This window comes from Chrysemys picta, chromosome 20, assembly GCF_011386835.1.
Source record: "Chrysemys picta bellii isolate R12L10 chromosome 20, ASM1138683v2, whole genome shotgun sequence".
Taxonomy (NCBI): Eukaryota; Metazoa; Chordata; order Testudines; family Emydidae; genus Chrysemys; species Chrysemys picta.
The window spans coordinates 15,248,319-15,276,304 of record NC_088810.1 but is presented as its reverse complement, the minus strand read 5'-3'; the positions used below and the strand labels follow the sequence as shown (position 1 = coordinate 15,276,304).

Below are 27,986 nucleotides of genomic sequence, written 5' to 3'. Positions count from 1 at the left end.
AGGGACAAAGACAGGAAGATGCGGAGGGAGAGAGGAAGGAAACGAGCGAGTGCCCTGTTTGGGTTGTTTCCACTGGTTACAAACCAGCTTCCTGCGTCCCTGTTCCTGTGCTACATCCTGTCAGAGTGACAGGCCCCACCCCAGCTGCCATCTCTCTCCCAACCCCCCAAGCCTTTGTATTTAGGGCAGCGCCAGCATTCAGGAGAGCAACAAGCCGGGAGATTACTTCTGCCCAAATGGGGTCAGCGGTAGCAGAGCAATTCCCATCACGGCAGGTCTGGGCCGCGTGATCCACACTAAGCAGATTGTCCAGGGGAGATAAAGAGGGGCGGAGGTATGGAATGGAGCTTGGATTCCCGCTGTCTCCAGGATGGGGGTCCCGGGAGTGTGTGGGAGGCAGTGTCTCCATCCACCCCCGGGGGGCTCTTCTTCCTGCTCAGGGTGGGCCAAGATAAGTGTGAGGACTGGCCCATCCTGCTCCCAGCAAAGCCAATAGATAGAACATCCTGAGACTCCTGCTCGGCGTTGGACTTGGCGCAGCCTGACATTTTGATTAAAAAACCACGAAGGATATAAAATGAACACGGCCCAGATTAAAGGGATTAAAAGATGGTCTCAAAATGTAATTGTAACTGGGGAGTCGTCATCGAGCGGGCGTGTTTCCAGCAGGGTCCTGCGGGGATCGGTTGTTGGGCCCACCCTATTGAACGTTTGTATCAATGACCCGGAAGAAAACCTAAAATCATCCCTGCTAACGTTTGCAGGTGACACAAAAATTGGGGGAGCGGTAAAGGAAGAGGACAGGTCACCGACAGAGCGATCTGCATTGCTTGGTCCATGGGCGCAAGCAAACGATGCGTTTTAATACGGCTGCATGTAAATGCACACAGCTAGGAACAAAGAGTGCAGCCGTACTTACAGGATGGGGGACTCGATCCTGGGAAGCAGGGACTGTGAGAAAGATCTTGGGGATCGTGGTGGATAATCAGCTGAACATGAGCTCCCAGTGGGATGCTGTGGCCAAAAGAGCTAATGTGATCCTGGGCAGGGGAGGCATAAACAGGGGAAGCGCGAGTAGGAGCAGAGAGGTTATTTTATCTCTGTATCTAGCACTGGTGCGACTGCTGCTGGGATCCTGTGTCCAGTTCCAGAGCCCCCTCTTCGAGAAGGACGTTGATAAATTGCACAGGGGTCAGAGAAGAGCCACAGAAATTATTAAAGGATGAGAAAACCTGCCGGAGAGCGAGAGAGACAAAGAGAAGGTGAAGGGGGGACTTGATCACAGTCTATAAATATCTGTCTGGGGAACAAATATTTAATAACGGTCTCTTCGGCCTAGCCGAGAAAGGTCCAACACGATCCAATGGCTGGAAGTTGAAGCTAGACCAATTCACACTGGAAATAAGGTGTATGTTTTTAACAGTCAGAGTAATTAACCACTGGATCAATTTCCCAAGGATTGTGGGGGATTCCGCATCACCCACAATCTTTAACTCAAGAGGGGATATTTGTCTAAAAGCTCGGCGCTGGTTATTGTCTGAGTTACGCCGGTCAGAGGGATGATTACAGTGGTTCCTTTTGGCCTGGGAATCTGTGACTCAATGGGAGTGTTTGCCCATGATCTCAGTGGGGCCAGAATTTCAGGGGTGATTGGAGTGGGCAGCCCCATCTCACCTCGGCGGAAAGGTCCCTGCTGTGAAATGACTTGCCCTGGGTCACGCAGCCAGTCGTGGCAAAATCAGGAACAGAACCCCGAAGTCCTGGCCTCCAGCCCCTTTGCTCCCTCCTGGTCCGAGCCAGGCCCAGAGCTGTGCTTTAGCCACGGGCCCGTCTTCCGTTTGTGTTTCTAGACGGCTACAGCAGCCACTGGGTCAAATCTCCTGCCCCTGGCCACCAGCCAGCTGGCAGCCTCGGTGTCTGGCTATGAGTGGCCGGCAGGGTCTGGCCGAGGTCGAAGGTTGGCTTGTCTTGCAGATGCTAGGTCACCTGTTAATGTGGTGGGTCGTTAGCTCAGCCAGCTGGAGGAGGCAAGAGGTGAGCACGAAGTCCCCTCTCCTCTGTGCTTGTGGAGCCGACAGGCTGGGCTGGGACGTTAAGGGAATGCACAGATCATTCTAATGGTGGCAGCTGAGACAGGCAGGGAGAGACCGTCCCTGCCCCAGCTGAGATCAGGGCCCTCTTGGGCTGGGTGTTGTCCGGACACCCAGGGAGAGACAGTCTCTGCCCTAGCTGAGATCAGGGCCCTCTTGGGCTGGGCGTTGTCTGGACACCCAGGGAGAGACAGTCCCTGCCGCAGCTGAGAGGCACATCATGCTGGAGGCAGGACTGGGGCGAGCCATCTCTGGGGCCTGCTCCGTGATCCACCTGTGAACGCGCAGCGGATGAGTCTCTAGCTGTGACAGAGCTGGTGCCCCCTGCTGGGCTGTTCAAGATAGCGGGTCGCTCCAGGGGACCAAATTCCCTGGGAATCTCAGGTGGGTCGGGCCTGCCAGGCTCTGAGGTACCACCCCGAGTCCCCTGCTGCCAGACGAGTGCAGAAACAGGGCCCATCGATATAGAGGTGGGGATGGGGGGCCAGGGTGGGGGGCTGGTTCAGTTACACCATTGCATGGAAAGGCTGGAGGGTATTTCTCCCCACGTGGCTGGGGGCTGGCTGAAGCTTCCCCGCTCCCAGCTGCTGCTGAACATCCCTGCCCACTCACTCCAAGCACCTCCTCTCTCCACTGCATCCTTTCCCCTCCCCCATCTCCTGCATCCTGGGGTGGGAGGTAGAGCACCCCTTTCAATCCTCCCACCCCAATCTACTCATTTATAAGAGGCAAATACTGCAGCAGACCTGCAGTTGCTCACAGCTTCCCAGGTGTAGCAGGGAGTGACCCCAGGGCCTTCTATGCTGGAAACCTGACACCTGAACTAAAGGAGAATCCCCACTGGCGGTCAGTAGTGTGGGGGCTCTAACACACAGCCAGGCAGTTCTGCTTCCATCCAGTGGGAAGTGGTGATCTCTCTTACACACACACACACACACACACACACACACACATACACAGTTTAGACTGGTACCTAGAGACTGCTGCCACCCCCATTCCCCCCTCCATCTTTGAGCCCATCTGCTCTGCCAAAGCAGGGCACAGCCGAGGTTGTGCTGGGTACTACCCTGGGCCTAGGCAGTGGGTGCACCTGTGCCCCAGCCTTGTACCCACCTGGTGCGGGGGGAGGTGGGGGAGGATGGCGCCTGGCGCCCCCAGGATCTCTCCAGTCAAAGAGAAGGGAACCGATCCTACCTAGCTAGTGAGGAGGGGATGCCAGGGTTAAAATAATGCTGGACTCGGCAGTTGCCATGGCGATTTCTTTGAGCCTAGAAACCCAACCACTGTTGCTTCCAGTCCCCTGGGGGGTCCCTCCTATGCCTCCCTCCCCCTCCCCCCCATCAAGCTGCTCAGCCCATTTCACATTTCATCAGGGCCGCAAACTTTAATTTGCTCTGTCAAACCAGCCCCCACGTTTCCCAGCGGCTTGGGGGGCGGGGGGGACAGGGAGGAGAGTGTGGGGGGGGGGGACCACATGCTGGGGAGAGACTGACCTGCAGAGGGTTTGTGTGGGGCAGCTTCTCTGACAGGGAATCAACTGCCCCCCACCCCAGAGGAACCTGTATCCATCCCCCTCCCCTGCCAGCTGCAGACTCTGCCCTGGGCATGATCTCCCCCCTGTTCTAGGGCCTTTCCTCCCCCAGTCGCAGGCTCAGGGCAGCTCTGCTGTTTCCAGCCCTCCCATCTCCTGCACTGCACTCTCCGCTTTCTTGGGCAGGGGAGATCTTCTGAGTGGGGAGAATCAGACATTTCAGCCGCAGACACCAACCCCTGCCCCCGCCCGCCCAAGATTCACCAATGGAGCTGCTGCCGAACGCTGGCCCCCAAATCCAAAGTCTTGTGTGCTTCTACAGTGCCCTTCATCTGAGGAGCTCACAGCTCTTGATTTCCTGGTTCCTAATTTGCAGATAACAAAGGTACAGGAAGGGGAAGTGACTGGCCCAAGAGCTGGGAAAGGAACCCCGGAGTCCTAGCTCCCAGTCTCCCTTCTCTAACCTCTAGAGAACCCAGGAGGCCTCCTGCTCTAAGCAGTAGACTCCACTCCCTCGCCAGAGAGGTGTGTTGTGGAACCCAGGAGTCCTGGCTCCCAGACAATGCTCCGTTCTCCGGAGAGAGGGGCTGTGGCAGAGCAGTTCAGGAATGCGGACAGGGCCGAAGCCAGGGAGAACAAATTTAAATGTTTGATGTTAGTGGGGATGGACCCAAGTCGGCTGGATACACAGGAAGCATAAACCAAACTCCTTCTTGCTTTTTCCTTGTCACTCCACTGAGGAAATAGCCTGGCTGGGGAGAGAAAATAATTACTCTCATCACAGCATCCAGCTGGTGTGTGCGAGCTGCTTTTTGTGAATGGGACTCCCTGAGCCACGCCCCTTCATGCATATTCAGGAAGCACTTTGCATGTAAGACATGAATGGAGGCAGAAGGGGGTGGTCATTTGGCACAGCCCTTTCATGGTCTTCCTCTGCCTATTGCAGGGTCTGGTTGGCCTCCCTCTTCTTGTCTTATTACTGACCCAGTAATCTCTGCCCACCATAGCACCAGCTGAATGCCTCCCCTGGCTTGCCATCCTGGGTCCTTTCCACCAGAGCTGAGCACACCAGCTGCCCCCGTGTGGTGACACTGGGCACGTGGGCTGGGAACTGGAGAGCCAGGAAGAACCACAGGGTCTGTCTGTGCCCAGCAGCCCGGATAAAGAATCCCCCTTTAGATCCAGTGTAGCCCTGTGCTGTGAGGGACGCTGCAGGTCCCAGTGTCCCCATGGGGAAGGCCACCGCATCCCCTAGCCCGTGTGATCTACTCCAGCTCCCCCACCACTCACTCCCCATTCCCCCACTAGATGCTTGAGTCCACATCTACCTCTCCCAGGTCATCCTTGCCCTCCAAAGGGATTTTGGCCCCTCTTGGCTCTGCCCCTGAATGGCCAGGAGGAAGCGCTGTCTAGCACCACTGAGACCCCACCAACCAGGCTCGACACCCAGCAGCGTCCAGCTGCTGGTTGGGAGGCTACCTGTCCTGTGACTGGCAGTCCCCAGGGGGAAGCCAGCAGTCTGAGTAGCAGGGCCAGGGAAGATTCGAAGCAGAGGCGGATCATCTGGAGGGATGACCCTGTTTTCCTCATTCTAATAAAGTTCCTTGTTCAGGGTTGGAAGAAGGCAAGTCACTACTATTGTCACCTGACTCGAGTGCTGTGTGATGCTGTACAATACCCTGGGCGAGAGAAATCTCCATTGTCCGCAGCTATGGGGAAGGGAGTGGGGGGTGTGTGTGTGTGGGGTGTGTGTGTGTGTGTGTGTGTGTGTGTGAGAGAGTGAGTGTGAGAATTTTCCCTTCCCCATTTTTCTGCCAGCTACAGAAAATGTTGTAAAATTAAATAAAAAGGGGGGAGGGGGTGTAGGATGTAGATCGGTATTTTGAAAAAAAAACAAACCACAGAATTTCTCTCCCTTTTCCCAGCTAGTTCTAGAAATAATGTTGCCGTGGGAGCTTTGTGCTTGGAGTTTATCTCAGTTCAGTCTGAGAATTGGAATATAGATTACAAACACACCCCCAAAGGAACAAATCACATTGCATTAGTCACTGGAATTATGACTAGCTGGGATGGAATGGATCACGTTTAGCTACTGATAGCAATTAAATCTCCAATGTGTTCATTCACTGAGCAATGTATTTATTGATGCTGTTTATTTGCTGACCTCTTTACTGACCTGTCTTCCCTGGGGGAGAATGAATCTTAATTCATTAATGCTTCAGGGGCCTTAGAAGGTGTGAGAGCACTGTAACACAGCAATTTGCAGTATAATTTATGTATAAATATGAATTAAGTCTCCCAGCCCCTGCACTGGGGGCATGGGGTGTCCTTTATAGATGGAGAAACTGAGCAACAGAGCAGAGAAGTGAGATTCCTAGTGGCATAGGTGGCTCCTGCTTGGGTTCAAACCCCCACGTGTACCTTTTCGGGGGACAAATCTGTGATAAGATGCCTAGATTCCAAGGCCAGAAGGGACCATCTAGTCTGACCTCCTGGATAACGTGGGCCAGAGAACTTCCCCAAACTAATTCCTAGAGCAGATCTGTTAGAAAAAAAAAATCCCCTCTTTATTTAAAAATGGTCAGTGATGGAGAATCCACCACAGCCCTTGGTAAATCGTTCCACCGGTTAATTGCTCTCACCGGTACAAATTTACCCCTTTATTTCCGGTCTGAATGTGTCTAGCTTCAACTTCCAGCCATTGGATCGGGTTCAACCTTTCTCTGCTAGACTGAAGAGCCCGTTATTACATACTTGTTCCCAGGGTAGATATTTCAAGATGTCATCAGGTCACCTTTTAATCTTTGCTTTGTTAAACTAAAGAGATTGAGCTCTTTCAGTCTGTCACTGTAGGGTTTTTTTTTGTTTTTTTTTTAATCCTTTAATCATTCTTGTTGCTCTTCTCTGATCCCTCTCCAATTTATCAATATTCTTCTTGAACTGTGGACACCAGAACTGGCCACTGGATTCCAGCAGCGGTCGCCCCAGTGCAAAATATAGAGGTAAAATAATCTCTCTGCTTCTCCTCGAGATTCCCCTGTTTATGCCTCCCAGGGTCACATGAGCTCTTTTGCCTAATGAGCTCTTTAAATTAGTAGACAAAGACCTGGATGATGAAAATTCCCAACTGTTTGATAATGAGATCAGACTGGTCAACAAGAGTTCTAGAGCAATGTGATGCTGAAGTTGGATTGGCCCACTGGTGTTCTAGGACAGTGTGCTAAGGTTGGATTGGCCCATGGGTGTTCTAGAGTAGTGTGACAATAAGATAGGATTAGCCCATTTGAGTTCTAGGGCAGTGTGGCAATAAGGTTGGATTGGCCCACGGGGGTTTCAGAGCAGTGTAATGCTGAGGTCGGATTGGCCCATGAGTGTTCTAGAGCAGTGTGACAGTAAGGCCGGATTGGCCCACGGGTGTTCTAGAGCAGTGTGACAGTAAGGTTGGATCGGCCCATTGGGGTTCTAGGGCAGTGTGATGCTGAGGTTGGATTGTCTGTCAGTGGTGTCACTGTATGTCCCCACTGTTTGTTCCTATGCCCCACACGTCACCACCACCACTGTGTGCTGCTCTCCCCCTGGGAGTGACGGTTTAATCATCTAGAGCCCAGCCGCTGACTGAATTGGTCAGTCCCTGGGACTCCCCTGGAATTGCAGTGAGTATCTGGGTGGTGGTTGGGGTGTGGGAGACAATCCCTGGAATGCCGTTCCGGAGCCTCCTGCAGACTGCTCCCTGGGATCCCCCAGCCAGCCCCCTTCCTTCCAGCTCCACCGCTCTCTCCTCTTCCCGAGTGTCAGGCTCATGCCTCATGGCTTCAATTACCAGGAGCTTGAAAGGCTCGATTGTCTGGAGCAAAGTGAAACCATCAGCTTTCCTCACCCCGTGCCCCGCCCTGCTGCTGCTTGGGCCCTGGGGCCCTCTCTTTTCATAACCCACCCCTCCCCTCAGTTAAACTCCTCCTCCCGCCCCCATTGCTATGTGTTATTGCCCTGATGTGTCACTTTCCCCTCCTTGCTGAAATGCAGCCACCTCTGGGGTGGAATGGGGCAGCTGGGTAACAGCTGCTTCGCACTTTGGGACAGGAAGTGAAGGAAAATCCTGCCTCCATGTGAAACAGCAGCGGGTTGCACAGGGTGAGATGGGCTCCTGCCACTGGAGGTTTCACCCGCCCCTGTAGTGGAGTGAGTGTGCCCTCCTCCCAGCTCCCCTCCTCTGGGGCTGGCTCTGGGGGCCTCCTGTTCCTGAGCCCCCAAAGGGGAGCTGGAGCTTCCCCAGGCAGAGGCAGAGAGGAGAAGGGGACTTGGCCCCTGGCCTCCCTGCAGTTTGGGAGATGGGGAGATCCTGATCTCTACGTTCCCTGAGGGGGACAGGGCAGGGCTGCATCTTGTGCCCTTCTGGTGGCTGGAGAAGCCAACGCTGTCCCGAATGCCCTGAGTCATGGGGTGTGCAGGGGCCACTGCTCGGACAGGCCTTGTGGAGCCCGTGAGTAGGCAGAGGCTGGGAGCGTGGGCTTGTTTTCCCTCCATGGCCCCCTGGGAACCGTCGTCTCTGAGCCAGTCTCTGTAGTTAAATAGCAATAGATGAGGATCGCTTTGGAGATGCATTAAGCGGCAGTTAGAAGGGCCTGATTTATAGCTAGCCTCAGGGTACGTGCCGGCATCTAACTAATACACAATTACTGAGCTCGTGTGCCATGAGGGCCCCATGATAACCCACCTGACGCATGGTAACTGACATGGGATAATGGACAGCACATGCCGCAACTACATGCAATGATGCCACATGCTGTAACGGCACATGTGATGATGGCACATCCCATAAATAGCATGCAATCATATGCAACTGGCATGTCCTACATGATCACACATGACATAGCAGACCCACACTAGCTGTCCTGATTGATGTGTGGGATACATGACATAGCTGATCTCACATGTCACCGTACACAACTGGCGTGCCATAAATTACCCCACATGCCATAACAATGATAACTAACATGACACATGGTAACGGGCCTGGGATGACCAAAAGCACATGCCATAGTTGATCTCACTTGTGATACCATGGAACTGTCATTCCATAAATGACCACATTATCCTGCCATAATAGACAAGCGATAAGTTACCATGGGTAATATCATTTGGACTGCAGTAACTGAAAGCACATGTTGTAACTTATGTACAATAATTGACTTGACACGTGTAACCCCAGAACATGCTGTAACAGATCACCACATGTGATAACATACAACTGACATGCAATAAATGACCCAAAGTGCCCCCCATCACTGACAAAATGTGTCACCTGTTATCCCCCGCACCAAAGTTCTTGTAGCCAGAGGCAATTGGGCCTGATTCTTATTTGGGGCAGGCCCCTTTACCCTACTAGAGTGCTGCGAAGGGGCCTTCCTATAACGGCCAGTCAGACATTATTGGTCGCCTTTGGTTAAGCTGCCATGGAGTTATTTCTGGGATCCGTTTCTCATCCACCATCTTAGGCAGGGATACTAGTTCTATAGCATTTTGCCTCCACGGATCTCAAAGAGCTTTACAAGGAAGATCAGGTTTATTATCCTTGTTTTACCATGGGGAAACTGAGACACAGAGACTCACCCAAGGTCACCGAGCGAGTCCGTGGCCGAACTAAGAACAGAACCCAGGAACCCTGACTTAGCCAAAGCTGGTCCAATGCACCTGTCTGGTGGGTTTGCTGTCACAGAGAAGGTGCAGAGCATATGACTCTAATGGGCAGTAGGGGGTGCTGTGGAGCATCTTGTTTTGAGATTGGCTGGTGACCCCTTTCCTATTGGTTCAAGGCTATTGTCTGTTTGCTGTAACATTTGTATAAGACCACAGTAACCTGTACTGGCTTGGGAGCTGAGGGGGGGAGGTGATCTTTATCCCTCTATTTGAGAGCTTGTAGAGATTAACCCTAGAGGATTTTCTGTAGAACTTGCAAAGTGAAAGAGAAGCGCCATGAACTGGGATGCAGGTGGGACATGTACAGCCATGTCTCCCTGGAGCAGTTGTTTTGGGTCCAAATGCCCATGGAAGTCAATGGAGTTTGGCTCAGAGCGTACTAGCTATTCAGGGTTTGGGGCATGAGACTGGAACGGTCAAGGCCTGGCCAGACTGACTTGGGACAGGCCGATGGGAGCTGGAACAACATGGACTGCGCTGGGCTGACTTGGGTTCAGAGTACTGAGCCGAGTCTTTCCAGGCATTCTTTGCACTAGTGAATACGTACTGCACTAGGATGAGGAGAGACTGGCATTGGGGCAGCTTACCCCTGGGAAAGATAGGAACCACTCCTCTCCCAGATCCAGGCAGAGAACCTAGAGGACCTGACTCCCCGTGTCCCCACTCTAACTACTAGACCCCACTCCCCTCCCAAAGCTGGGAATAGAACCCACAAGTTCTAACCCACAGTCCCCCTCCTCTAACAGCACTTCCAGCCATCTCTGTACCATGCTCTTTTCTTCGTGCCACCCAGCTTGCCTGGGAAACGGGCAGGAAGCCAGGCTGGGCAGTTTATTATCCCTGAAGGGCTGTGTTACGCCGGCGGGACAAAAGGGAGAGAAAGGAATAAACAAAACAAAAAGAGGGGGAGAAGAGAGAAAACCAGTCAGAATGAAAGTGGCGGGGGGAGGGAAGGAGAAGTGAAAGGCGCGGATGAATGGGGAGGAAACCTTCCCTGGGATGGAGCGAATGGGAGAGACCGGCAGAGAAAGGATTCCCCTGTGCACTACACTCCCAAGTTGCAGGGGCAGCCTGGAATACTGAGTGCAAAAAAATCCGCCTGCAACAACAGCGGAAAAAAGAACCCAGGAGACCGGGCCAAGAGCCGAGCCAGTGATTCATTGTTTCAGGAAGACGGGCCAGCTGGGAAACGTTTCCCTTTAAAGAAACACAACAGGAATTTCCCCTTCCCAGTGAAACCAGGAGAATAGAAAAGCAGCCCTGAGAAAGGGGGTGGCCTGTGAGGTTTCTATGGAGAGAAAATGGGGCCAGGAAATGCACTTGCATGCGCATGCTACACACGCCCTCCTTCCCCCGCGGCCTGTGCACAGCTGGGGCATGACCGGCCTGTGGCAGGAGATGGGGTCGTGGCCACTTGAAATGAACAGATCGTGTAGTAGTGAGATGGGGCTGGTGGGAACAGTCCCAGACTCTAGAAAGGGGTTAGATTGGATCCCTGAGCCCAACACTTGGGTAGATAACGTGATGTCTGGTGAGACAGATACAGCTCTGTCAGTGGAGAGATGCGGGGGAGGTGGGGGCTGCAGAGGAGGAGACTCTCATGCCTGCAGTGGGCAGAGGGTGTGGCTGGAGAAGAGGGAGGAGGCTGTTGCTAGAAGGACAGAAGATGCCTGGATATTCAGCGAGGGGTAAGGGCCCAGGGCCTGGCTGGATCACAGCCTGGAAGGAGTAAATGGGGGGAGATCCTGAACTGAGCAGGCAGACAGTGGGGTTATCTGGGGATGGGAGTGTCTCTGTTTAGTTAATTGTGTATAAAATTTTGGTCCTTCTCCTGGAGCCAACATTTCAGGTCTACATCCGGTTGCCCTGTCCCAGTCTCGAGCGCTCTTGAGCTCCCCGCAGCAAAAGGAGAGGGTGGGTGCGGCAGGGCAAAGGGCTTTGTAGGGATTGGCTGTGGGTGCAGGCCTGGGTTTCGGGCACCACCACTGCGGGCGTGTTCGGCTCCAGGTTTGTGACTTGGGTCTCTTGTACACTGAGGGGCCCTCTGTGAAAGTCGTGCTGGGATCCCAGTCTGGCTCCAGTGTTTGTTCTCAGTGAATCTGGTTATTCCAGAGGAGATGATGCTCTGTTGGGCAGTGTAGAGATAGGGGCATCCAGCTTTCAGCACCTTCTAGTGGTCATGCCAAGGACAGACGTTCTTAGCTCAGGAAATGCCTCTTGAGAGGGACAAAATAAGCCCAGCTGGGCTGTTAGCAGTAAAGCCCGGGGTCTCTGTCCCAAATCTTTACCAAAATCAGGGGGGGTGTATCATGGGTGGGCCAGGACCGGGGTGAGAGTGCTATAGAAGCCCCAGAGACATGGGGATGGAGGGAGACGTTAGAGAGATGAAGGAGTTGGATGGATCCTGGAGAACTATGTGGGGATGGAGGAAGGGAGGGGTAATTTCTGGGGATGGAGGAATTGGGGCATTGGATATTGGTGGCCAGACCTGATGGATAGATTACATATTGTGTTAGGTGATCGCTGGCAGGTTACAATGAAAGGATCGATACTGTGGACAGATGTATGGATTGACGCATATATTCTGTGGCAGATGGATACTGGGGATGGGTGGACAGGTGGATACTGGGGATGGATGGATAGACAGACGGATACTGGGGATGGATGACTGGATGGATGGAGCCCCACTTTGCCCCCCCCCCCCCCCCACCTGGCTGGCTGCTGGCCTCACTGCCCCCTTTCCATCAGGAAAAGTCAGAGACAATCTGGGCCCTGACAGAACCAACCCCTGCTGTCCTCCCCCCACATCCCCACCCCATGTCTCTCCAGGCGCCAGGTGTGCGGGATGGGGGGAGGGGGTGCTGCCCCAGGGGAGAAGGAGAGAAAGAAGAAAACAGTAAGTGAAAGAAATAGTGGTTGCCATGGTGACCGTCTTTACCGTCATGGTGGATGGCAGTGGTTTCCAGGGCAACCAAGAGGGAACGAGGCGGCTCAGTGCGAGGGATGGGGGGGCTGGGCTCTGGGGCAATATTGTGCCCTATTGCCAGAGTTTGGATGCAAGATCTCAGGCCCGGGGAAGCCCCCACAGGTCCCATCTCCTCCCGCACCCAGGGCCCAGCACGAGGTCACCCTTATAGACTTCCCTAGCAGCCCTGTACCCAGCAGCCCAGGACTCCCAATGGCACCTCCTTGGGGGGTCTGTACCCTGCAGCCAGATCTGTTCCCCTGTCATGGAGTCAACAGGGCTGCCCACCCTTCCCCCAGGGGACTCGCATCAGGGCTCTGAAGATGCTTCTCCCCCTCTGCCATTGCCCAGCCGGGTGGATTTAACCCTTTTCCTCTCTCCCCATAACTCATGCTCCTCCCCTGCCCCCCCCTGCCCGCCCCTCTCTGAACTCCCCTCGCTCGGACGATGTCTTTGTGGCCCCACCGGGGCTGGAACGGGAGAGGGATGAGACTGGGGGCAGGGGAAGGAGCAGGATACGGTTCCATAAATACCTGTGTGCGGTGCAGTTGTCACGAGGCGGGAGGTGTTGGTGTCATTCTATTGGGGGGCATCAGATGTGATGTGTGTATACTGGGGAGTGTCAGTACGTCTGTGTGTGCTGGGGCTGTCGGGATATGTCTTTGGGGGTGTTAGTAGATGGAGCGCATGTATGTCTGGGTGTATGGGGGCTGTCAGTAGATGGTTTTGTGTGTGTTGGGCGTACTAGAATCTGTTGCCTTTGGGGGGTGTCAGTAGATGATGGGGTGTTGGGGGTATCAGGATAGGTGTGAGTGCTTGGGCAGAATCGGTTCAGCCCTGTCTCTCTCTCCATAGGCAGATGGGGTCCTCAGCACTCGGGGGAAGGGAGACACGTGTGGATAGGGGTGAGTGTGCAGTGAAGTGTGACCTGATTGTGTGTCGCGGTGTCTCCAGCGCTCTGCTCTGTGCAGCTCCCATCTCTGTCAGAACCAATGAGTGTCACATGAGTCACAGCCCAGCCGGCCCGATGCCACAGCCCTAGTGTGCTCGCTGCACTGTGTGTGTGTGCGTGGCCGTGTGTGCGCACACACGCGGAGTGATTGTGGAGTGGTATGAGTGTGTGACTGTGGAGGGTGTATGTCACTGTGTCAGGGTGTGTGTGCAGGGGAGTGATGGGCTAGGGAGAGCAGAGTGATGCTGTTTGCTCTGTGTGTGCACCCACTTGGGCTTTGTGTCATTGTGTAGGGCGTGTGTTTGAGGGGTCAGTGTCAGAGCTCGGAAGAGGAGGAGTGCATCAGAGTGATGGTGTCTATGGTGTGTATGTCATTGTGTAGGGCTATGTGAGTGTGTGGCGTTGTGCAGAGTTGTGTGTATGAGAATAATTGTGTAGGAATGTGTGTTGTGTACTGATGGGGGGGTATGAGTGTAAGTGAGCAAGGGTATGGGTGTGACTGTGCTGAGGTGCGAGTGTAGTTTGACAGGGCTGTGGGAATGGGTGTGATTGTGCCAGGGTGCGAGTGTGGTTTGACAGGCTGTGGGAATGGGTGTGATTGTGCTGGGGGTGTGAGTGTGATTTGACAGGGCTGTGGGAATGGGTGTGATTGTGATGGGGGGTGTAAGTGTGATTTGATAGGGCTGTGGGAATGGGTATGATTGTGGGGGGGAGTTAGTGAGTGTGCAGGGCTTGGAGTATCCCACAAAATAGCAGTGTAGGTGTGCATGTGTGTGTGCGGTGGGGTGTACGAGCAAGCTGGGAGGATGGGAGAGCTCCAGTGTCTGCCATGGGCTCCGTGTGTTGCTACTCGGGAAGGTGAATGCCTGGGTCTGGTCACCAGCCCTGGCGTCGCCTCCCAGCTAGGAACAAGTGTCACCAACTGGCGTGTTTATCAACGGGGGAGGGGGCGTCTTTCTTATCCAGGTCACTGGTTTGGTGCCTCGCTTTAATCTGCCAAAAACTGTCTGAAAATCCGGCCATTCCCCCAAATCCATGGGTCATTAGCGGCTGGATCGGAGCAGAAATAACAGGGTAGCAGTATAATGAGAGAGAGAGAGAGAGCAAGAATGCGGGGGAGGGGCAGTTCATTCCAACCCTTCCCTCTGTTCTTGAAAATTAACAAACCCCTCCTCGATGTGTGTACATGCACGCACACTCACATACACACACGCGCACATACACACTCATTCAGTCACATACTCACTCGCACACACACACACACATACACGCACACACACTCATGCTCACCCTCCTCTGCCCCTCCCCCAGCTCCTGCTGGGCAGTCTCATCTGGATGACAAAACCAGTGACATTTTCCCCAGGAAATTGGCAGAATTCTGCCTCCTGGGACAAAACTCAGCAGCAGTAAAACCCTGGGCTCTGGCTGGGTTTGTCAGGAAAGCCAGGCTGGCCAGTGCCACTGGTGAAAATTGTGCATGCAGAATCCTTATGTGTAGGGATTGTTTAGGCTCCAGGTCCCACGTATCTGTGCGGATCCCAGAGCAAGCCCTGGGATTTGAACTCTGATCTCTAACCTGTGCCTCGGGCTGGGACTAACAGACCACTCAGGGGTCTGTGCCAACCTGGAAGCAATGCAGAGTGCAGGTGGGAGTTATTAGGGGAGTTTGTTGGGACCAAGGTAAAATCAATGGAATAGGTTCAGAACCATGGGGAATCCAGCAGCCCCGAACTTCCTGCTTTAGGATAGAAAGTTCCCAGAGTGGCTGTTATCGGATTTGGAGCAAACTGATCTTCCTATGCCCCCCAGGCACGCTCAGCTGCCAGGCAGCGATCCACAGGTGCACGCACTTGTACCCATAGGCAAACACCTATAGAGAGACACCCACAGCCCTAGACATCTCCACTCATACACATGCTTATCACATAGGCCTGCTATAGACTGCTTACGTGCTGCTGCCTGACAGCCCGTAGCTCTCAAAGCTTTGCCGGAGTCTGCACCCAAAGGACCGTGGTGCTCAGAGTAAGCTGCGTGGGCAGGTGGCAGACCTGTCAAACCTGCCCTTTAATTTTGTGCATAAGAAAGACCAGTCGGCGTCTGCTGGAATTGCTGAAGTGGAGGTGACAGCGCTAAGGAGGGTCCAGCTGCTGGCTTGGAAATCTCTAGGGATCTTGTTTTCTTTTTCATTACACACCTGCCCAGAATTGTGCCTGCTACCAAGGGCAATATCTGGAAAATACTGCCCAGTGTCTGCCCACCAACACCCTGTGCCCAAGGGGACATCTCACCCCCACCTGAGAGACCATTCCTTGCCTTTAGAGCTCTGACTGCGGGGCATTTTATATCAGTGAAATCCCCGACAGAGACAGGGGTTAGCCACAAAGTCTCTGTTTCTGAATGGATGCCACTCCTGACACTATAGAGTTTAAGGTCAGAAGAGACCACCAGATCATCTAGTCCGACCTCCTCCATGACACAGGCCGCCAACTCCACCAACACCCGCACATTAAACCCAACAGCTAAAGTTAAACCCCTCTGCAATGTCAGAGGAAAAGTTCCTTCCTGACTCTGTGAGACCCTGAGCAGGTGAGCAAGAACCAGCTAGTCTGGGAGAGAATGCTGGATGCCATCCCAGAGCCCTGGCCCTCCCCGTCCAGTGTCCTGTTCCTAGCTGTGGCCATCCCTGATGCTTCAGAGGAAGGAGATATAAAAAACAAACAGAGAATACATTGCAGGGGCAGCGGGGATGGGAGAATCCCTTCCTGACCCTTGCAGGCAGCCATCTGAAACCCTGAAGCATGCCCTTTTAGGGACAGAAGACATGAACTAGAAGTACAACAAGGAGTCTGGTGGCACCTTAAAGACTAACAGATTTATTTGGGCATAAGCTTTCGTGAGTAAAAACCTCACTTCTTCGGAGGTTTTTACTCACGAAAGCTTATGCCCAAATAAATCTGTTAGTCTTTAAGGTGCCACCAGACTCCTTGTTGTTTTTGTAGATACAGACTAACACGGCTACCCCCTGATACATGAACTAGAAGTGAGGCCCGTGGCTGCTGAGCCCTGCCCCCCACCATCACAAGCAACCCCATCGTACGATCACGCTCATAAATTTATCCAGCTCTCTTAACATGAATTGTTTGCTCCCAGCCCCCAACTCCTAGGAGAGGCTGTTCCAGAACCTCCCCCTTCTGAGGGTTAGAAACCTTCTTCTAATTACCAGCCTGAATTTGTTCTTTAGTTTATATTCATTTGTTCTTATGGCAACATTGTTCTTTAGCCTAAAAGCTCTTCCCTGCTCTGGTATTAACGCCCCCCCCCCCGATGTATTTAGAGAGAGCGATCATAGCCCCTGTCAGCTTTCTTTTTGCTAAGAAAGCCCAACTCTTCCAGTCTCCTCTCCTAAGACAGGTCTCCATTTCCCTGTCCCCTGTCCCTCCTAGCAGCTCTGCTCTGCACCTGTCCAGGTCAAGTTCATCTTTCTTGAACATGGGTGGCCAGAACTGGACACAGTATTCCAAAGGAGGTTTCCCCAGTGCCTTGTACACTGGCCCTAATACTTCTCTCTCTCTCTCTCTCTCTCTCCTGAAAATGCATCAATCCTGGCTATGTTGTTCCTCCAGTTATTTATCCCCACTGTTAAAAATGCGCACCTTATTTCCAGTCTGAATTTGTCCCACTTCATTTTCTAGCCATTGGATCGTGTTAGACCTTTCTCTGCTAGATTGAAAAGCCCGCTATTAAATATATGTTCCCAGTGTAGGTACTTATAGGCTGTAATCAAATCACCACGTAACCTTCTCTTTGTTAAGCTAAATAAATCGAGCTCTTTGAGTCTGTCACTGTCAGGCAGGTTTTCTAATCCTTTAATTGTTCTCGTGGCTCTTCTCTGAGCCCTCTCCAGTTTGTCAACATCCTTCGTGAACTGTGGGCACGAGAATTGGACAAAGGATCCCAGCAACAGTCACATTAGTGCCAGATACAGAGATAAAATAACCTCTCTGCTCCTACTCGAGATTCCCGTTTATGCCTCCAATGATCACATTAGCTCTTTTGGCCACATCACAGTGGGAGCTGTTTATGTTCTGCTGATTATCCACCACAACCCCCAAATCTTTTTCAGTCACTGCTTCCCAGGGTAGTGTCCCCCATCCTGTCAGTACGGCTACACTCTTCCTAGATGTACACATTTACCTTTAGCCATATTAAAATGCATATTGTTTGCTTGCACCCAGTTTATCAAGCGATCCAGATTGCGCTGTGACAGTGATCTGTCCTCTTCATTATTTACCACTTCACTTTTTGAGTCATCTGCAAACTTTATCAGTGAGGATTTGATGTTTTCTTCCAGGGCATTGATACAAATGTTAAACAGGGTAGGGCCAAGAACTGATCCCTGCGGGACCCCCACGAAAACACACCCACTTAATGATGATTCTCCATTTACAGTTACATTTTGAGACTAATCACGTAGCCAGCTTTTAATCCATTTACTGTCTGCAGTGTTAATTCTAAATCAGTCTAGTTTTTTTAATCAAAATGTCATGTGGGATCACGTCAAACGCCTTGCAGAAGTCTCCGTATATTACAACAACGCTGTTTACCTTTATCAACAAAACATGTAATCTCATCAAAAACCTGGCATCACGTTACTCTGACAGGATCTATATTTCATAAACCCATGCTGATTGGCATTAATTATATTACCCTCCTTTCATTCTCTAAATTCTAAACTTAATTCTCTCTTCTCCTCTGTCGCTTCCAACTGATATGCCGCAAGCTCGTAACAGAAATTATCATGAGCCCCTAAGTGCATGACTTCGCACTTGGTACAATTGAATTTCATCCCATTTCTGTCACTCTTGTCTCCAAGGTCATCTCACAATTCTTGTATAATATTCTGGCTCTCCTCTGTATGGGTGATGCCTCCCCTCTTTGAACCATCAGCAAAATAACCTCCCTCCAGTCTGATCTTTCACCTTTCAGCACATCCCATAGGAACAGGCTAATCACCTGTTCTGTGAAAAAGCATTTCCTCTGATCACTTGTGAATTTCACCCTTTCCCATGTCAGTGACTGTCTCTCATTGAAACAGGGAGAACAGCCCTGGATCTCCCTTCTCGATCCCATTCAGGATTTTATCACATCCCCTCTCTAAGGGGAACAGTCCAGATCTCTTCAGTCTCTCCTCCGAGAGGTGTCCCCAGGCTCCTAGCATCCCCCGGTTGGTGTTGGACACAGAGGCAAAACCCAAGAGGTTCAACCAATCCGATGTTTACTGCAGCCTCCCAAAGACTGCACCACGACCGGATCCAGTCTGTTCCCTTGCTGGAGAGCGGGTCCCTTCGTAGCACAAAGCCCCAGGCATTGCAGGTCTAGTACACCAGGTCCTCAAGCGGAAACAGAGTTCCCAAAGCCATTGTAGTTGCTCCTCCGTCTGTACGGCAGTAGCAGGCTGTTGTAGGAGCGAGGGTTGGCCATGGCAGGGGGGAGGGAGGGGGCCCACGGAGTGACCTCAGGGCGATATTAGTACAGAAGGGCTTTGGTGGTGAAGCACACCTTGCCTCCCAGCCCTGTTCCCCTGCCCCCTTGGCAGCGCCGTTCTGCCCCCCTGCCCCCCTCCTCCTGCTCGCTCGAGGCCTGTACCTGGAGCAGCCTCCTTCACGCGCCTCCTGCTCGCGGAGGTGGAATTGAACCTGGGGGGATTCTGTGTGGGGGCCGTTGGGCACGGTCAGGCCTTGGGGTTCTCCCAGGCTCGGAGGAAGCCCTATAGATGGCCAGTGCAGGGACCTGGCTAGCGCTGTCTATGCTTAGCACAGTCTGCAAGGGGGGCTGGCATCATCCAGGGGATGGGCTTAGGGGTAAGGACGCCAGGGCCAGTTCCCAGCTCTGCCATTGTTCTAAGGCATGTCGGGGGAGAAATCCCGACCCCCTCCGAGCCTCAGTTTCCCCATCTGTAGCAGGGGATCGTGTCGCAGGGGCACGCAGAGTCAGAGGCTGCGTCTGAAAAGCTGGAGCGAAGTGACTGCGCAAACTGGGCTCCCTGTTTGTTGCCTTACCCACAACCCCGCCCCATCCCCACTGGTCTCAAAGCACCATGCGAGGTGTGCGGGGGTGGGTCTCAATCCCCATGGCAGGTTTCGAGGGGGAGGGGGAGGCCAGGTCAGCGGGTGAGGGCTGCTAACCCTGCCCTCCCTCATCATTGCTGCCTAGACGCTCCCTGCCCTGGTGCTCCCGACTCCTGGCACAGAGTCGCTGAATCTTTCCGCCAAGGGTTTAACTTTTAAAGGCCTTAGCAGCCACCAACCACCAGTGAGACAGGACTGGAGAGGGAGGACAGGAGCCTGACAGTCCGTGGGCCCGATCCTGGGCCGAGTCCCCAGAGAGTTCCCCCACCAGCAGGCCTGTCTAGGGCAGAGTGGGGGGCTCAGTCTCTGTGGCCCAGTGGGTCCTTGGTCCCCTGTGCACCGGAGAAGTGCCGTGGTGTTGAGAGGGAGGGAGGCACTGGGCTAGGCGTCCTGGGGTGACCTAGGGAAGTCCCTATGCCTGTCTTCTCTGCCCAGATTGTCTGGGGCAGGGACTGTATCGGTACAGCGCCTGGCACAGTGGGGCCCTGGTGTCACTTCCAGGAGGTAGATCCCAGTGACAGTGTTAACGTATCTGGGGTTGGGGCTAACAGTGTTTCTGATGTGGACATGTGAGACCTGGACCTAGACCACCCCAAATTCATTGCCCTGGGCACTGGGCTGAAACCCCTCCCAGTTGGCTGCACCCGGGTGCCATTGGCAAGGGGAGGCGGCTCCCAACTCGGGTCGGTAACTGGCCTGCTGGGGCTGGGTCTAACCGGGCTGTTGTCTGTGTGCTCCCCCTGCAGCAATGGCGGAGTACTGCAGCCTGCTGAAGGAGCTGGCGGAGAACATCACCAACGAGGACCTGGACCAGCTGAAGTCGGCCTGCAAGGAGGACATCCCTAGTGAGAAGCACGAGGCGATCACCACGAGCAAAGACTGGTTCAGTTTCCTGGAGGAGCACAACAAGCTGGACAAAGGTGAGCGTGTGCACGGCGGGCGCCGCTCGGTCCTGCTAGCCCAGCCCTGCGCTGCCCCCCGTGCACAGTTCTGCTCACGCCCCTCAGGCCCGAGCTCTGTTCGTGAATCACGGGCGGCACTGCAGGCTGCTAAGTGAGCTTTGACTCCCCGATCCAGTGTCCGTGCTGCCCGACACAGTTATTGTTCGATCCACTCCTCTCTAGGGCTTTGCCCAAGGGCTGGGTTCCTGTTGGTAGATATTGGGGATGGAAGGACAGATAGATCCAATGGATGGGTGGATGCCTCAGTGAGCCGTTCCTCTCCATCAATGCCCCCCTCCCAGTCTCTCTCTCTTTGAGAGATGGCTCCGGTTTATTTTATGCCCTGGGGCTGGTGCCTGCCCTGAGCGAATGGCTGGTGAGGATGGATATTTCCATAGCCCATTTGTTTGTCCAAGGGTTGATCCCCTGGCCCAGCACTGAGATGCAGCCACTTCTGGGCTGGGACCTGGCAGATTGTTTCATCGATGTAGCACAGGAGTTCAGGTCGGGGAGAGAAAAATAGTCCACTGAACAACTGAAACCACCATCTGATTCTCCCCTCCCAGAATGGGGCCAGGACACCTGGGTTCCTCCCTCCCAGTGCCATGGGACCCTTAATGACATCTTTTATAGGACAACACCCACCTGCCAAAGGAGGCTGGATCACCAACACTGCAGCTTGCAGGCCAAAGTGGGCTCCTATCCATGTGCAAGAGGGTGCCCCATTGGGGGGTAGGCGAGGGCGGTGTTCCTCCCAATTCCTGACTGAGGCTTCCAAGCAAAGTGACATGACCCACCCCACACCCTGAGAATCCATGCGGAGCCCAGTGCATGCTGGGACAGCCCTTTGCGGGGGGCCGACACCTCAGCTCCTGGTGGAAATGGCCGATTCACCCCAGCCATGGGCTGATCTCAGGAGCTCTGTGTCTGCGAGTGGCCCTTGCATCCACACGGTGCTTTGCAGCAGCTGCAGGGAGAACACAGGCAGCGCCACCCCAGGAAGCAGATTGCCCCAGGGTCTCTACCAGCCCTCCTTCCCCAGCCAGGGAGACCTGAAGGTGAAAGCAGCCCAGCCCTGTGAGTCAGCCCAGCGGCCTTGGGAACAGCCAGTCCCAGTTCCCAGGAGAGACAGTGACTCAGCAGGCCCAGCCAGGAGATGTGTTCCTGGGAGGTGAAAGTGGTACATGGATGGCGCATGTGTGTGCGTCTGAAGGGGGCAGGGGGGCTCTGCGCCCCAGGGTGCAGAGGAGAACATGCACACCAGGCACCGACAGACTGAGCCCTTCCCTGTCCGTCTTCTGGGGGTCGGTCCCCTAGATGCAGGCTTTGCACTGTAAGGAGCTGGTTAGTTCTCACTGCTGCCTGGATGCAGAACTGAGCCTAGGCTCTGTACGACAAGGTGCCAGGGGGGATTCTCCTGTAGCTCGGGCGAGGGGAGCAGGAGGAGCCGTCGCCCAGGTGGCCGTGGAGTTCCAAGTGAGCACGGCCCAGAAAGAGATGTGAAGTGCTAGGCAGGGCTGGGATTATTTGCAGTGGGGCAAAACGCAGCCCAGACCAGAGTGACTTCAGTTTCCCAAGCGAAGGGTGATGGTGTCCCCATTATACAGATGGGGAAACTGAGGCATAGCGGCTTGGTGGGTGCTGTGTTGCAGGACGTGCTGTCATCTTTCAGACGAGAGAGAGAACAGCTGCCAAGGCCCTTCTTGCTGGGCTCAGAACATTAGCCCCTCTGGGTCGTTTCCGGCTCCCTGCAGTCCCAGTCAGAGATAGGATTTGCCGATGCCCCTCAATCCCGACTCGCAGTCCCCTGCTATCCCAGCCCTGGGTCCCCCCTTCCCAGCTCTGCCAGTGCCCCTCAATCCCAACCAGCAGCCCCCTGCTATCCCAGCCCTGGGTCCCCCATACCCCAACAGCTCTGCCAGTACCCCTCAATCCCGACCCGTAACCCCCTGCTATCCCAGCCCTGGGTCCCCCATCCCCCCCACAGCTCTGCCAGTGCCCCTCAATCCCCACCCACAGCCCCCTGCTATCCCAGCCTTGGACCCCCCATCCCCCCCACAGCTCTGCCAGTGCCCCTCAATCCCCACCCACAGCCCCCTGCTATCCCAGCCCTGAGCTTCCCCCCCCCACACACACACAGCTCTGCTGATGCCCCACAATCCCGACCCACAGGTCCCTGCTATGCCAGTTCTGGGCTCCTCCTTCCACAGCTGTGCAAGTGCCCCTCAATCCCAACCTGCAGCCCCCCAGCTTTGTCAGTCTTTGCCTATGCACAGATCCCCACTGGAGGGGCTGCTGGTTCCCTGGCAGACAGGGGCCCGTACTGAGCCCTTGTGGCTTTTCTCTCCCACTCCTGGGGAAACCACAGCATCTCCTGTCTCATTGTTAAAGGAAACTCAGGTCAGTGCAACCTTTCTCCCGAGCGGGAGGGGACAGGCCGCTTCCCAAGCCCGGCCTGCGCCCACACGCACAGTATGCGTGGCTCAGTTCAGTGCGGCGAGCCGAGGTGCTGGGTGTGGGGGGACGGGACGACCCCCAGCCGGGCTCACACGCTGTTTGGGGTCTAACCCCCCTGGCCCTCGGGCCTCAGGCTCCGGCTCCAGCTTTGTTTGAGGTGGCGTCTGGTCTGATCCCTGCGTGTGTGTGGGACCCGCACCCCCTTCTGTGTGCAGGACCTTGGGTAGAGAGCGGCTGCAGCAGCTGCTCTCTGGCTCAGGCTGGGGGTTGGGCTCCCTCTCCCACCTCTGGGTCTCAGTCCCCGATTCGGGGTTTGGGGGGAGCCAGCTCTAGACAGTATTTGGTCCTGCCATGAGGGCAGGGGACTGGACTCGATGACCTCTCGAGGTCCCTTCCAGTCCTACAATCTATGAATCTCACCCCTCCCCCGCCCCTGCTGGGCTCTCACACACATTCTCCCCCCCCCCCCCCCCCCGCGCCCCTGCTGGGCTCCCACCCCCATCCCTCCTCCCCCACCCAGCTCTCGCCCTCTTTCCCCCAACCCTGCTGGGCTCTCACCCCCACCCCCACCCAGTTCTTATCCTTCCTCCCCCATCCCTGCCAGGCACACACTCACCCCCACCTCTCCTCCCCCACCCGGCTCTCACCCTCCCTCCCCCATCCCTGCCTCTCACCCCGCCCCCATCCCTGCCGGGTTCTCACCCCCACCCCTCCTCCCCCACCCGGTTCTTACCCTCCCTCCCCCACCCCTGCTGGGCTCTCACCCCGCCTCCCCATTCCTGCCGGGCTCTCACCCCCACCTCTCCCCCCCCCCCAGCTCTCACCTTCCCTCCCCCATCCTCCACCGGCTCTCACCCCCATGCTGTGCCCACACAGACAACCTCTCCTACATCGAGCACATCTTTGAGATCTCGCGGCGCCCGGACCTGCTGACTGTGGTGGTGGAGTACCGCACCCAGGTGCTGAAGATCTCCGAGGAGGACGAGGTGGACACCAAGCTGACCCGCATTCCCAGCGCCAAGAAGTACAAAGGTCAGAGCCCCCCCTACACACACAAGGGCAAGACCATCCCCCACCCATGGGACACGAGACCCCAGGCTCCCTCCCCTCAGGGTTTGGCTGGGGCGTGAGGTGCCCCCAGCGTCCCCTCTTGAGTGCTGCTGCAGGGATGGCAGGAGACATGGGGCGCTGGTCCCTGACTGGGGTTATTGGCAAAGGCCAGACGCTGGGGAGAAGGGTGTTTCCCAGCAGCCAGGGCACGGGGGAGCAGTGTGAGAGACTTGGGGCAGGGTGTTTGTGGGGGAATGCAGAGCGACAGTAGGGTTGGCAACTTCCTATTAGCACAAAACTGAACACCCTACCCCACCCCTTCCCTGAGGCCCTGTCCCCACTCACTACATTCCTCCTCCCTCAGTGGCTTGCTCTCCTCCGCCCTCACTCACTTTCACTGGGCTGGGGCAGGGGGTTGGGGTGTGGGAGGGGGAGGGAGGGCTCAGGCTGAGGGTCGGGGCTGAGGGATTCGGAGTATGGGAGGGGGCTGTGGGTGAGGCAGAGGGTTGGGGTGTAGGAGGGGGTGAGGGCTCTGGGTTGGGGCTGAGGGGTTCAGGGTGTGGGAGGAGGCTCTGGGCTGGGGGTTGATGTGTAGGTGGGGTGAGGGCTCTGGGGTCCAGGAGGGGGGAAGCTCCATGGTGTGCACTGCTCTTGCCTGCAGGCACCGCCCCACCAGCTCCCATTGGCCGGAAACCGGCCAATGGAAGTGCAGAGCCGGTGCTTGGGGCAGGGGCAGCATATGGAGCTCTGTGGTCCCCCTGCCCAGGAGCCGGACCTGCTGGCTGCTTCCGGGGCGCAGCGCAGTGCCCCAGGCCAGGTAGGGACTAGCCTGCCTTAGCTCCGCAGCACTGCCAACTGGACTTTTAACGGCCTGGTTGGCGGTGCTGACCGGAGCCGCCAGGGTCCCTTTTCAACCGGGTGTTTCTGTCAAAAACCGGACACCTGATCACCCTAGGCAACAGGCACTAGGGAGACAGGGCTGGTCTTTGCCACAGTCTTTCTGCCCACCCCACCCCCCCTCACTGCGATAGTCCTGCCTTCCCCTCTGGGCCCCAGCAGGATGGCACCCACAGTAACCAGGCCAGCACCTCCTCCTCCCATGACACTCCCGGCACCTGCAGTTGCCATTGGGGCTGAGGGACGGGATGGGGGTGGAGGGGCAGCGCTGCCTGGTGCTGGCTCCCTGGGCTTCAAGTAGCAGCAACGTCTCTCTGGGCTTGGATCCCCCTGTGGGGGCAGAGTGACGGGGGTGAGGGGGAGCTGAGTGACTTTGCTGAAGGGGGACCAGACCTTCCAGTGAGGATCCAGATGGCAAGGCCCAGGGGGACTCAGCCTGGACCTGGGAGCCTGAGCGCTGGGCTAGGGGATGGGGGCCCCGCTCCGCTGCCCAAATTTAACCCTGCTCCTGCCGTTGTGGGAGCCCAAACATGGCTGGCAGCGTTGGGGCCGGCAGGGGGCTGTGACCGACGCGAACAGTCCCACAGGGCAGCACGGGACCCGCCTGGCACCAGCCCCATGGCCGCAGCGGGGTCACAAGGATGCATCTTTCCTCCATGTGCGATTTCCGCGAGGAGCCCCATGTGGGTCTATGGGCAGCGGAGGAAGGGGCCATTCCTGGGCTTCCTCGGTCTGAGCCCCCCCTTGTTTCAGAAGCACAGAGCCACCTGCCGGTGCTCAAGCCCAGGACGTGTCCAGAACCGAGCAGGGCCCTGGGCCTGGACCCCCCATTCCTGGCACTGCCGGCCTTTAGCTGCTGCGTGGGATTCCCCCTGGGGGTGACATCCCTCACAGTCCTACAGAGCCCAGGGCAGGCCAGCCTATGGGTTAAATGGGGGGGGGGGGGTAGTGAGGAAATCCCCACCCCCCCAGAACCCCCATTCACTCTCCTCCCCATCTCTCTGCAGACATCATCCGGCAGCCCTCGGAAGAAGAGATCATCAAACTGGCCCCCCCACCCAAGAAAGCCTGAGGGGGGGGGGAGGAGGAAGAAGGGGTCGGCTGCCAGGCCCACCACTTTACCCCCCCCAGCCCTGCTCCACCACCGTCATCCCCCTCCCCCACCCCGCCAGCACCGCTCGCCCCCCCCTCCCCCGCCACTCCTCACCTCCTGCCACCCGATGGTGTGGGGAGAGCTTGGGTCACTAACACAGTCCGAATGCCCCCCTCCCCAGCATGTGTCTGGCCTTGGGGATGGGAGGGCTGATACGGATGAGCCCTAGGGGATGGGGGGGGACATTCCTATGCAAGCGGAGATCCATGCCTCCCCCTCTCCCAGGCTGGGTCTGCACTCATGCGTGCCCCCTTGTTAGGGGAGATGGGGCTGAATCCGAAGGGAACATCCCCCAGAAGAGAGCCCGGAGCGGGGAGGGAGCTGAGGAAGGAGAAGGAAAAGGGAGGGGGGGGAGGGCAGGGAAAGTAGGAATGGAGGGAGAGTGGGGGAGGGACCAGTGGGGTCCCCAAGTGGGTAACTCACTGTGAAGCAGTTAAAGGGCTCTGGTGTGATGAGAACTGTGGCTTTGGGGGGTGGGGGGCTTGGGGAGAGCAGACTCACCCAGTTGGTGCGACTAGGGGTAGCTGTCCCACTGACCCAGCAGCTCTTCCCCCCCCCCCCCCCCCCGCAGCTCCAGTTCCTCTCAGGATCAGGCCCGTCAACTGTTCCAGGACCCCAGCCCCAAAAGCACTCGGGGAGGCTGTGCCGCAGCAGGGGGGCAGGGACTGGAGCGTTGTGCCCGCTCCCCAGGGTCTGGGCCCAGCGTGTGAGCACCCACCCCGCACCAAGGAGCCCGGCACGGGCAGACGCCCCCCTGGACACCATGCAAAGGAGCTGCCAGGCCCCTCCCAGTCACAGCTGAGGAAGGTGGGTGAGGGACGGGCCTGGGGTCAGGGTAGGGAATCCAGACCTGGGTAAAGCCCAGGGGCTAGGTTGGGACAGGGGTATTGGGTAAAGATACCAGCCCCCACCCCGTCAGTGTCCGCTCCCCATCCTCTCTCCAGTCAGTCCTCCCCCAGAGCACACCCACAGACTCTCACGTGTGCATACCCTCCGGGGGCTTTGTGCACACGTGCTAGCACAAAAGCACCCTTCGTGCACACAGCCACTCACAATGCCTTTGCACACAGGCACATGCACACTTGTGCACAGGCACTTGTGTGCTCGCACACCCAAGCACACGCCCTCTTGCATTTGCGCCCTCGTGCACACAGTCACATGTGCACACACTTGTGCCTTTGCGCGCACACAGACCTACCCACAACACACGTGCTCGTGAATTTGCACACACAGCCCCTCTCCTCCCCCGTTATTTCTCCCCACCCCTCATCATGGGGCTGGGAGGTGGGCCCTGCGAATGAGGCTGCGAAGGAGCTGGAGCTGGCCAGTCCCATGTTGGTATCGGCCCTGCAGCTGACAGATCAGGGTCCCGGATGGAGAGAGGATGGGGTCCGCTAAGAGTTGGGAAGGGGAGGAGGGCTGGGGATGCCCCAGCTCTGCTGGTACTGGTTCAGTTTGTTTCTGGGGGGGGTCAGCAAAAGGCAGTGGGAGCTGAGCATGTAGGCCCTCGGAGGGGGATGTTCCATTGGGGATCTCCCCCAGCTCTGTTTGCTCAGGGTCGCCCTGCGTCAGTGCTTGTATCTGTATTTTGTTCACAGCAGCTCCGCATGCCGGGGGGGGAGGTGGCCTTTGCTGTGACCCTGTTTCTCCGCTCTTGACTCTGTGCCATTCCTCCATATCACGGATGGAAACTGGCCACCCCCTCCCCTCTCACTCCCCCTGGCCTTCCTATCCATCCCGCTCTTCATCACCCCCTGCTGGTGGGGGCCCTTCCCCTGCGCCCCTTTGCTGGATGGAACTTTGGTGGCCTGAAGGTTCTGGAATGTTCAGCCAAAGTTCCTTCCACTTTGGAAATGGCTGGGGGCAGCAGCTGCTTGAGGTGTGGGGGGATTCCAGAAGGCAGGGGCCCGGGGGGGGGAGAGGAGAGGAGGATCAGCCCAGGCAAGGGCCAGGCTTTGCGTTCCTTCTCCATTGGGCAGCCCAACGTTGAGCCTGCCCCCAAACACCCCCTTCTCCATTAGCCAGAGTAGCCAGCTGACCCTGCCAAGTGCTGAGCTGCTCCGGGTACCCTCTAGTGTGGCCCTTTGGGCCCACTCTGGTCCAGGATGCTGAGCTCTGAGCTGCC

The 27,986-nt window shown here is 56.0% G+C and overlaps 1 protein-coding gene across 2 annotated transcripts in view; it reads left to right on the top strand.

The window, feature by feature from the left end:
- Positions 1 to 25,926, top strand: part of PEA15 (proliferation and apoptosis adaptor protein 15) — a 40,865-nt gene extending 14,939 nt beyond the window's left edge. The window contains exons 2-5 of one of the 2 annotated variants that reach the window (XM_065574692.1): positions 13,139 to 13,188; positions 20,110 to 20,283; positions 23,638 to 23,793; positions 25,716 to 25,926. In XM_065574692.1, the coding sequence (XP_065430764.1) occupies positions 13,139 to 13,188; positions 20,110 to 20,283; positions 23,638 to 23,793; positions 25,716 to 25,780 (445 nt within the window). In that variant the 3' untranslated portion in view covers positions 25,781 to 25,926. Of the gene's footprint in view, positions 1 to 6,574; positions 6,624 to 13,138; positions 13,189 to 20,109; positions 20,284 to 23,637; positions 23,794 to 25,715 lie in introns of those variants that run through there. The other variant, XM_065574694.1, reaches the window with a different exon arrangement.
- The last annotated feature ends 2,060 nt before the right edge of the window (positions 25,927 to 27,986 follow it).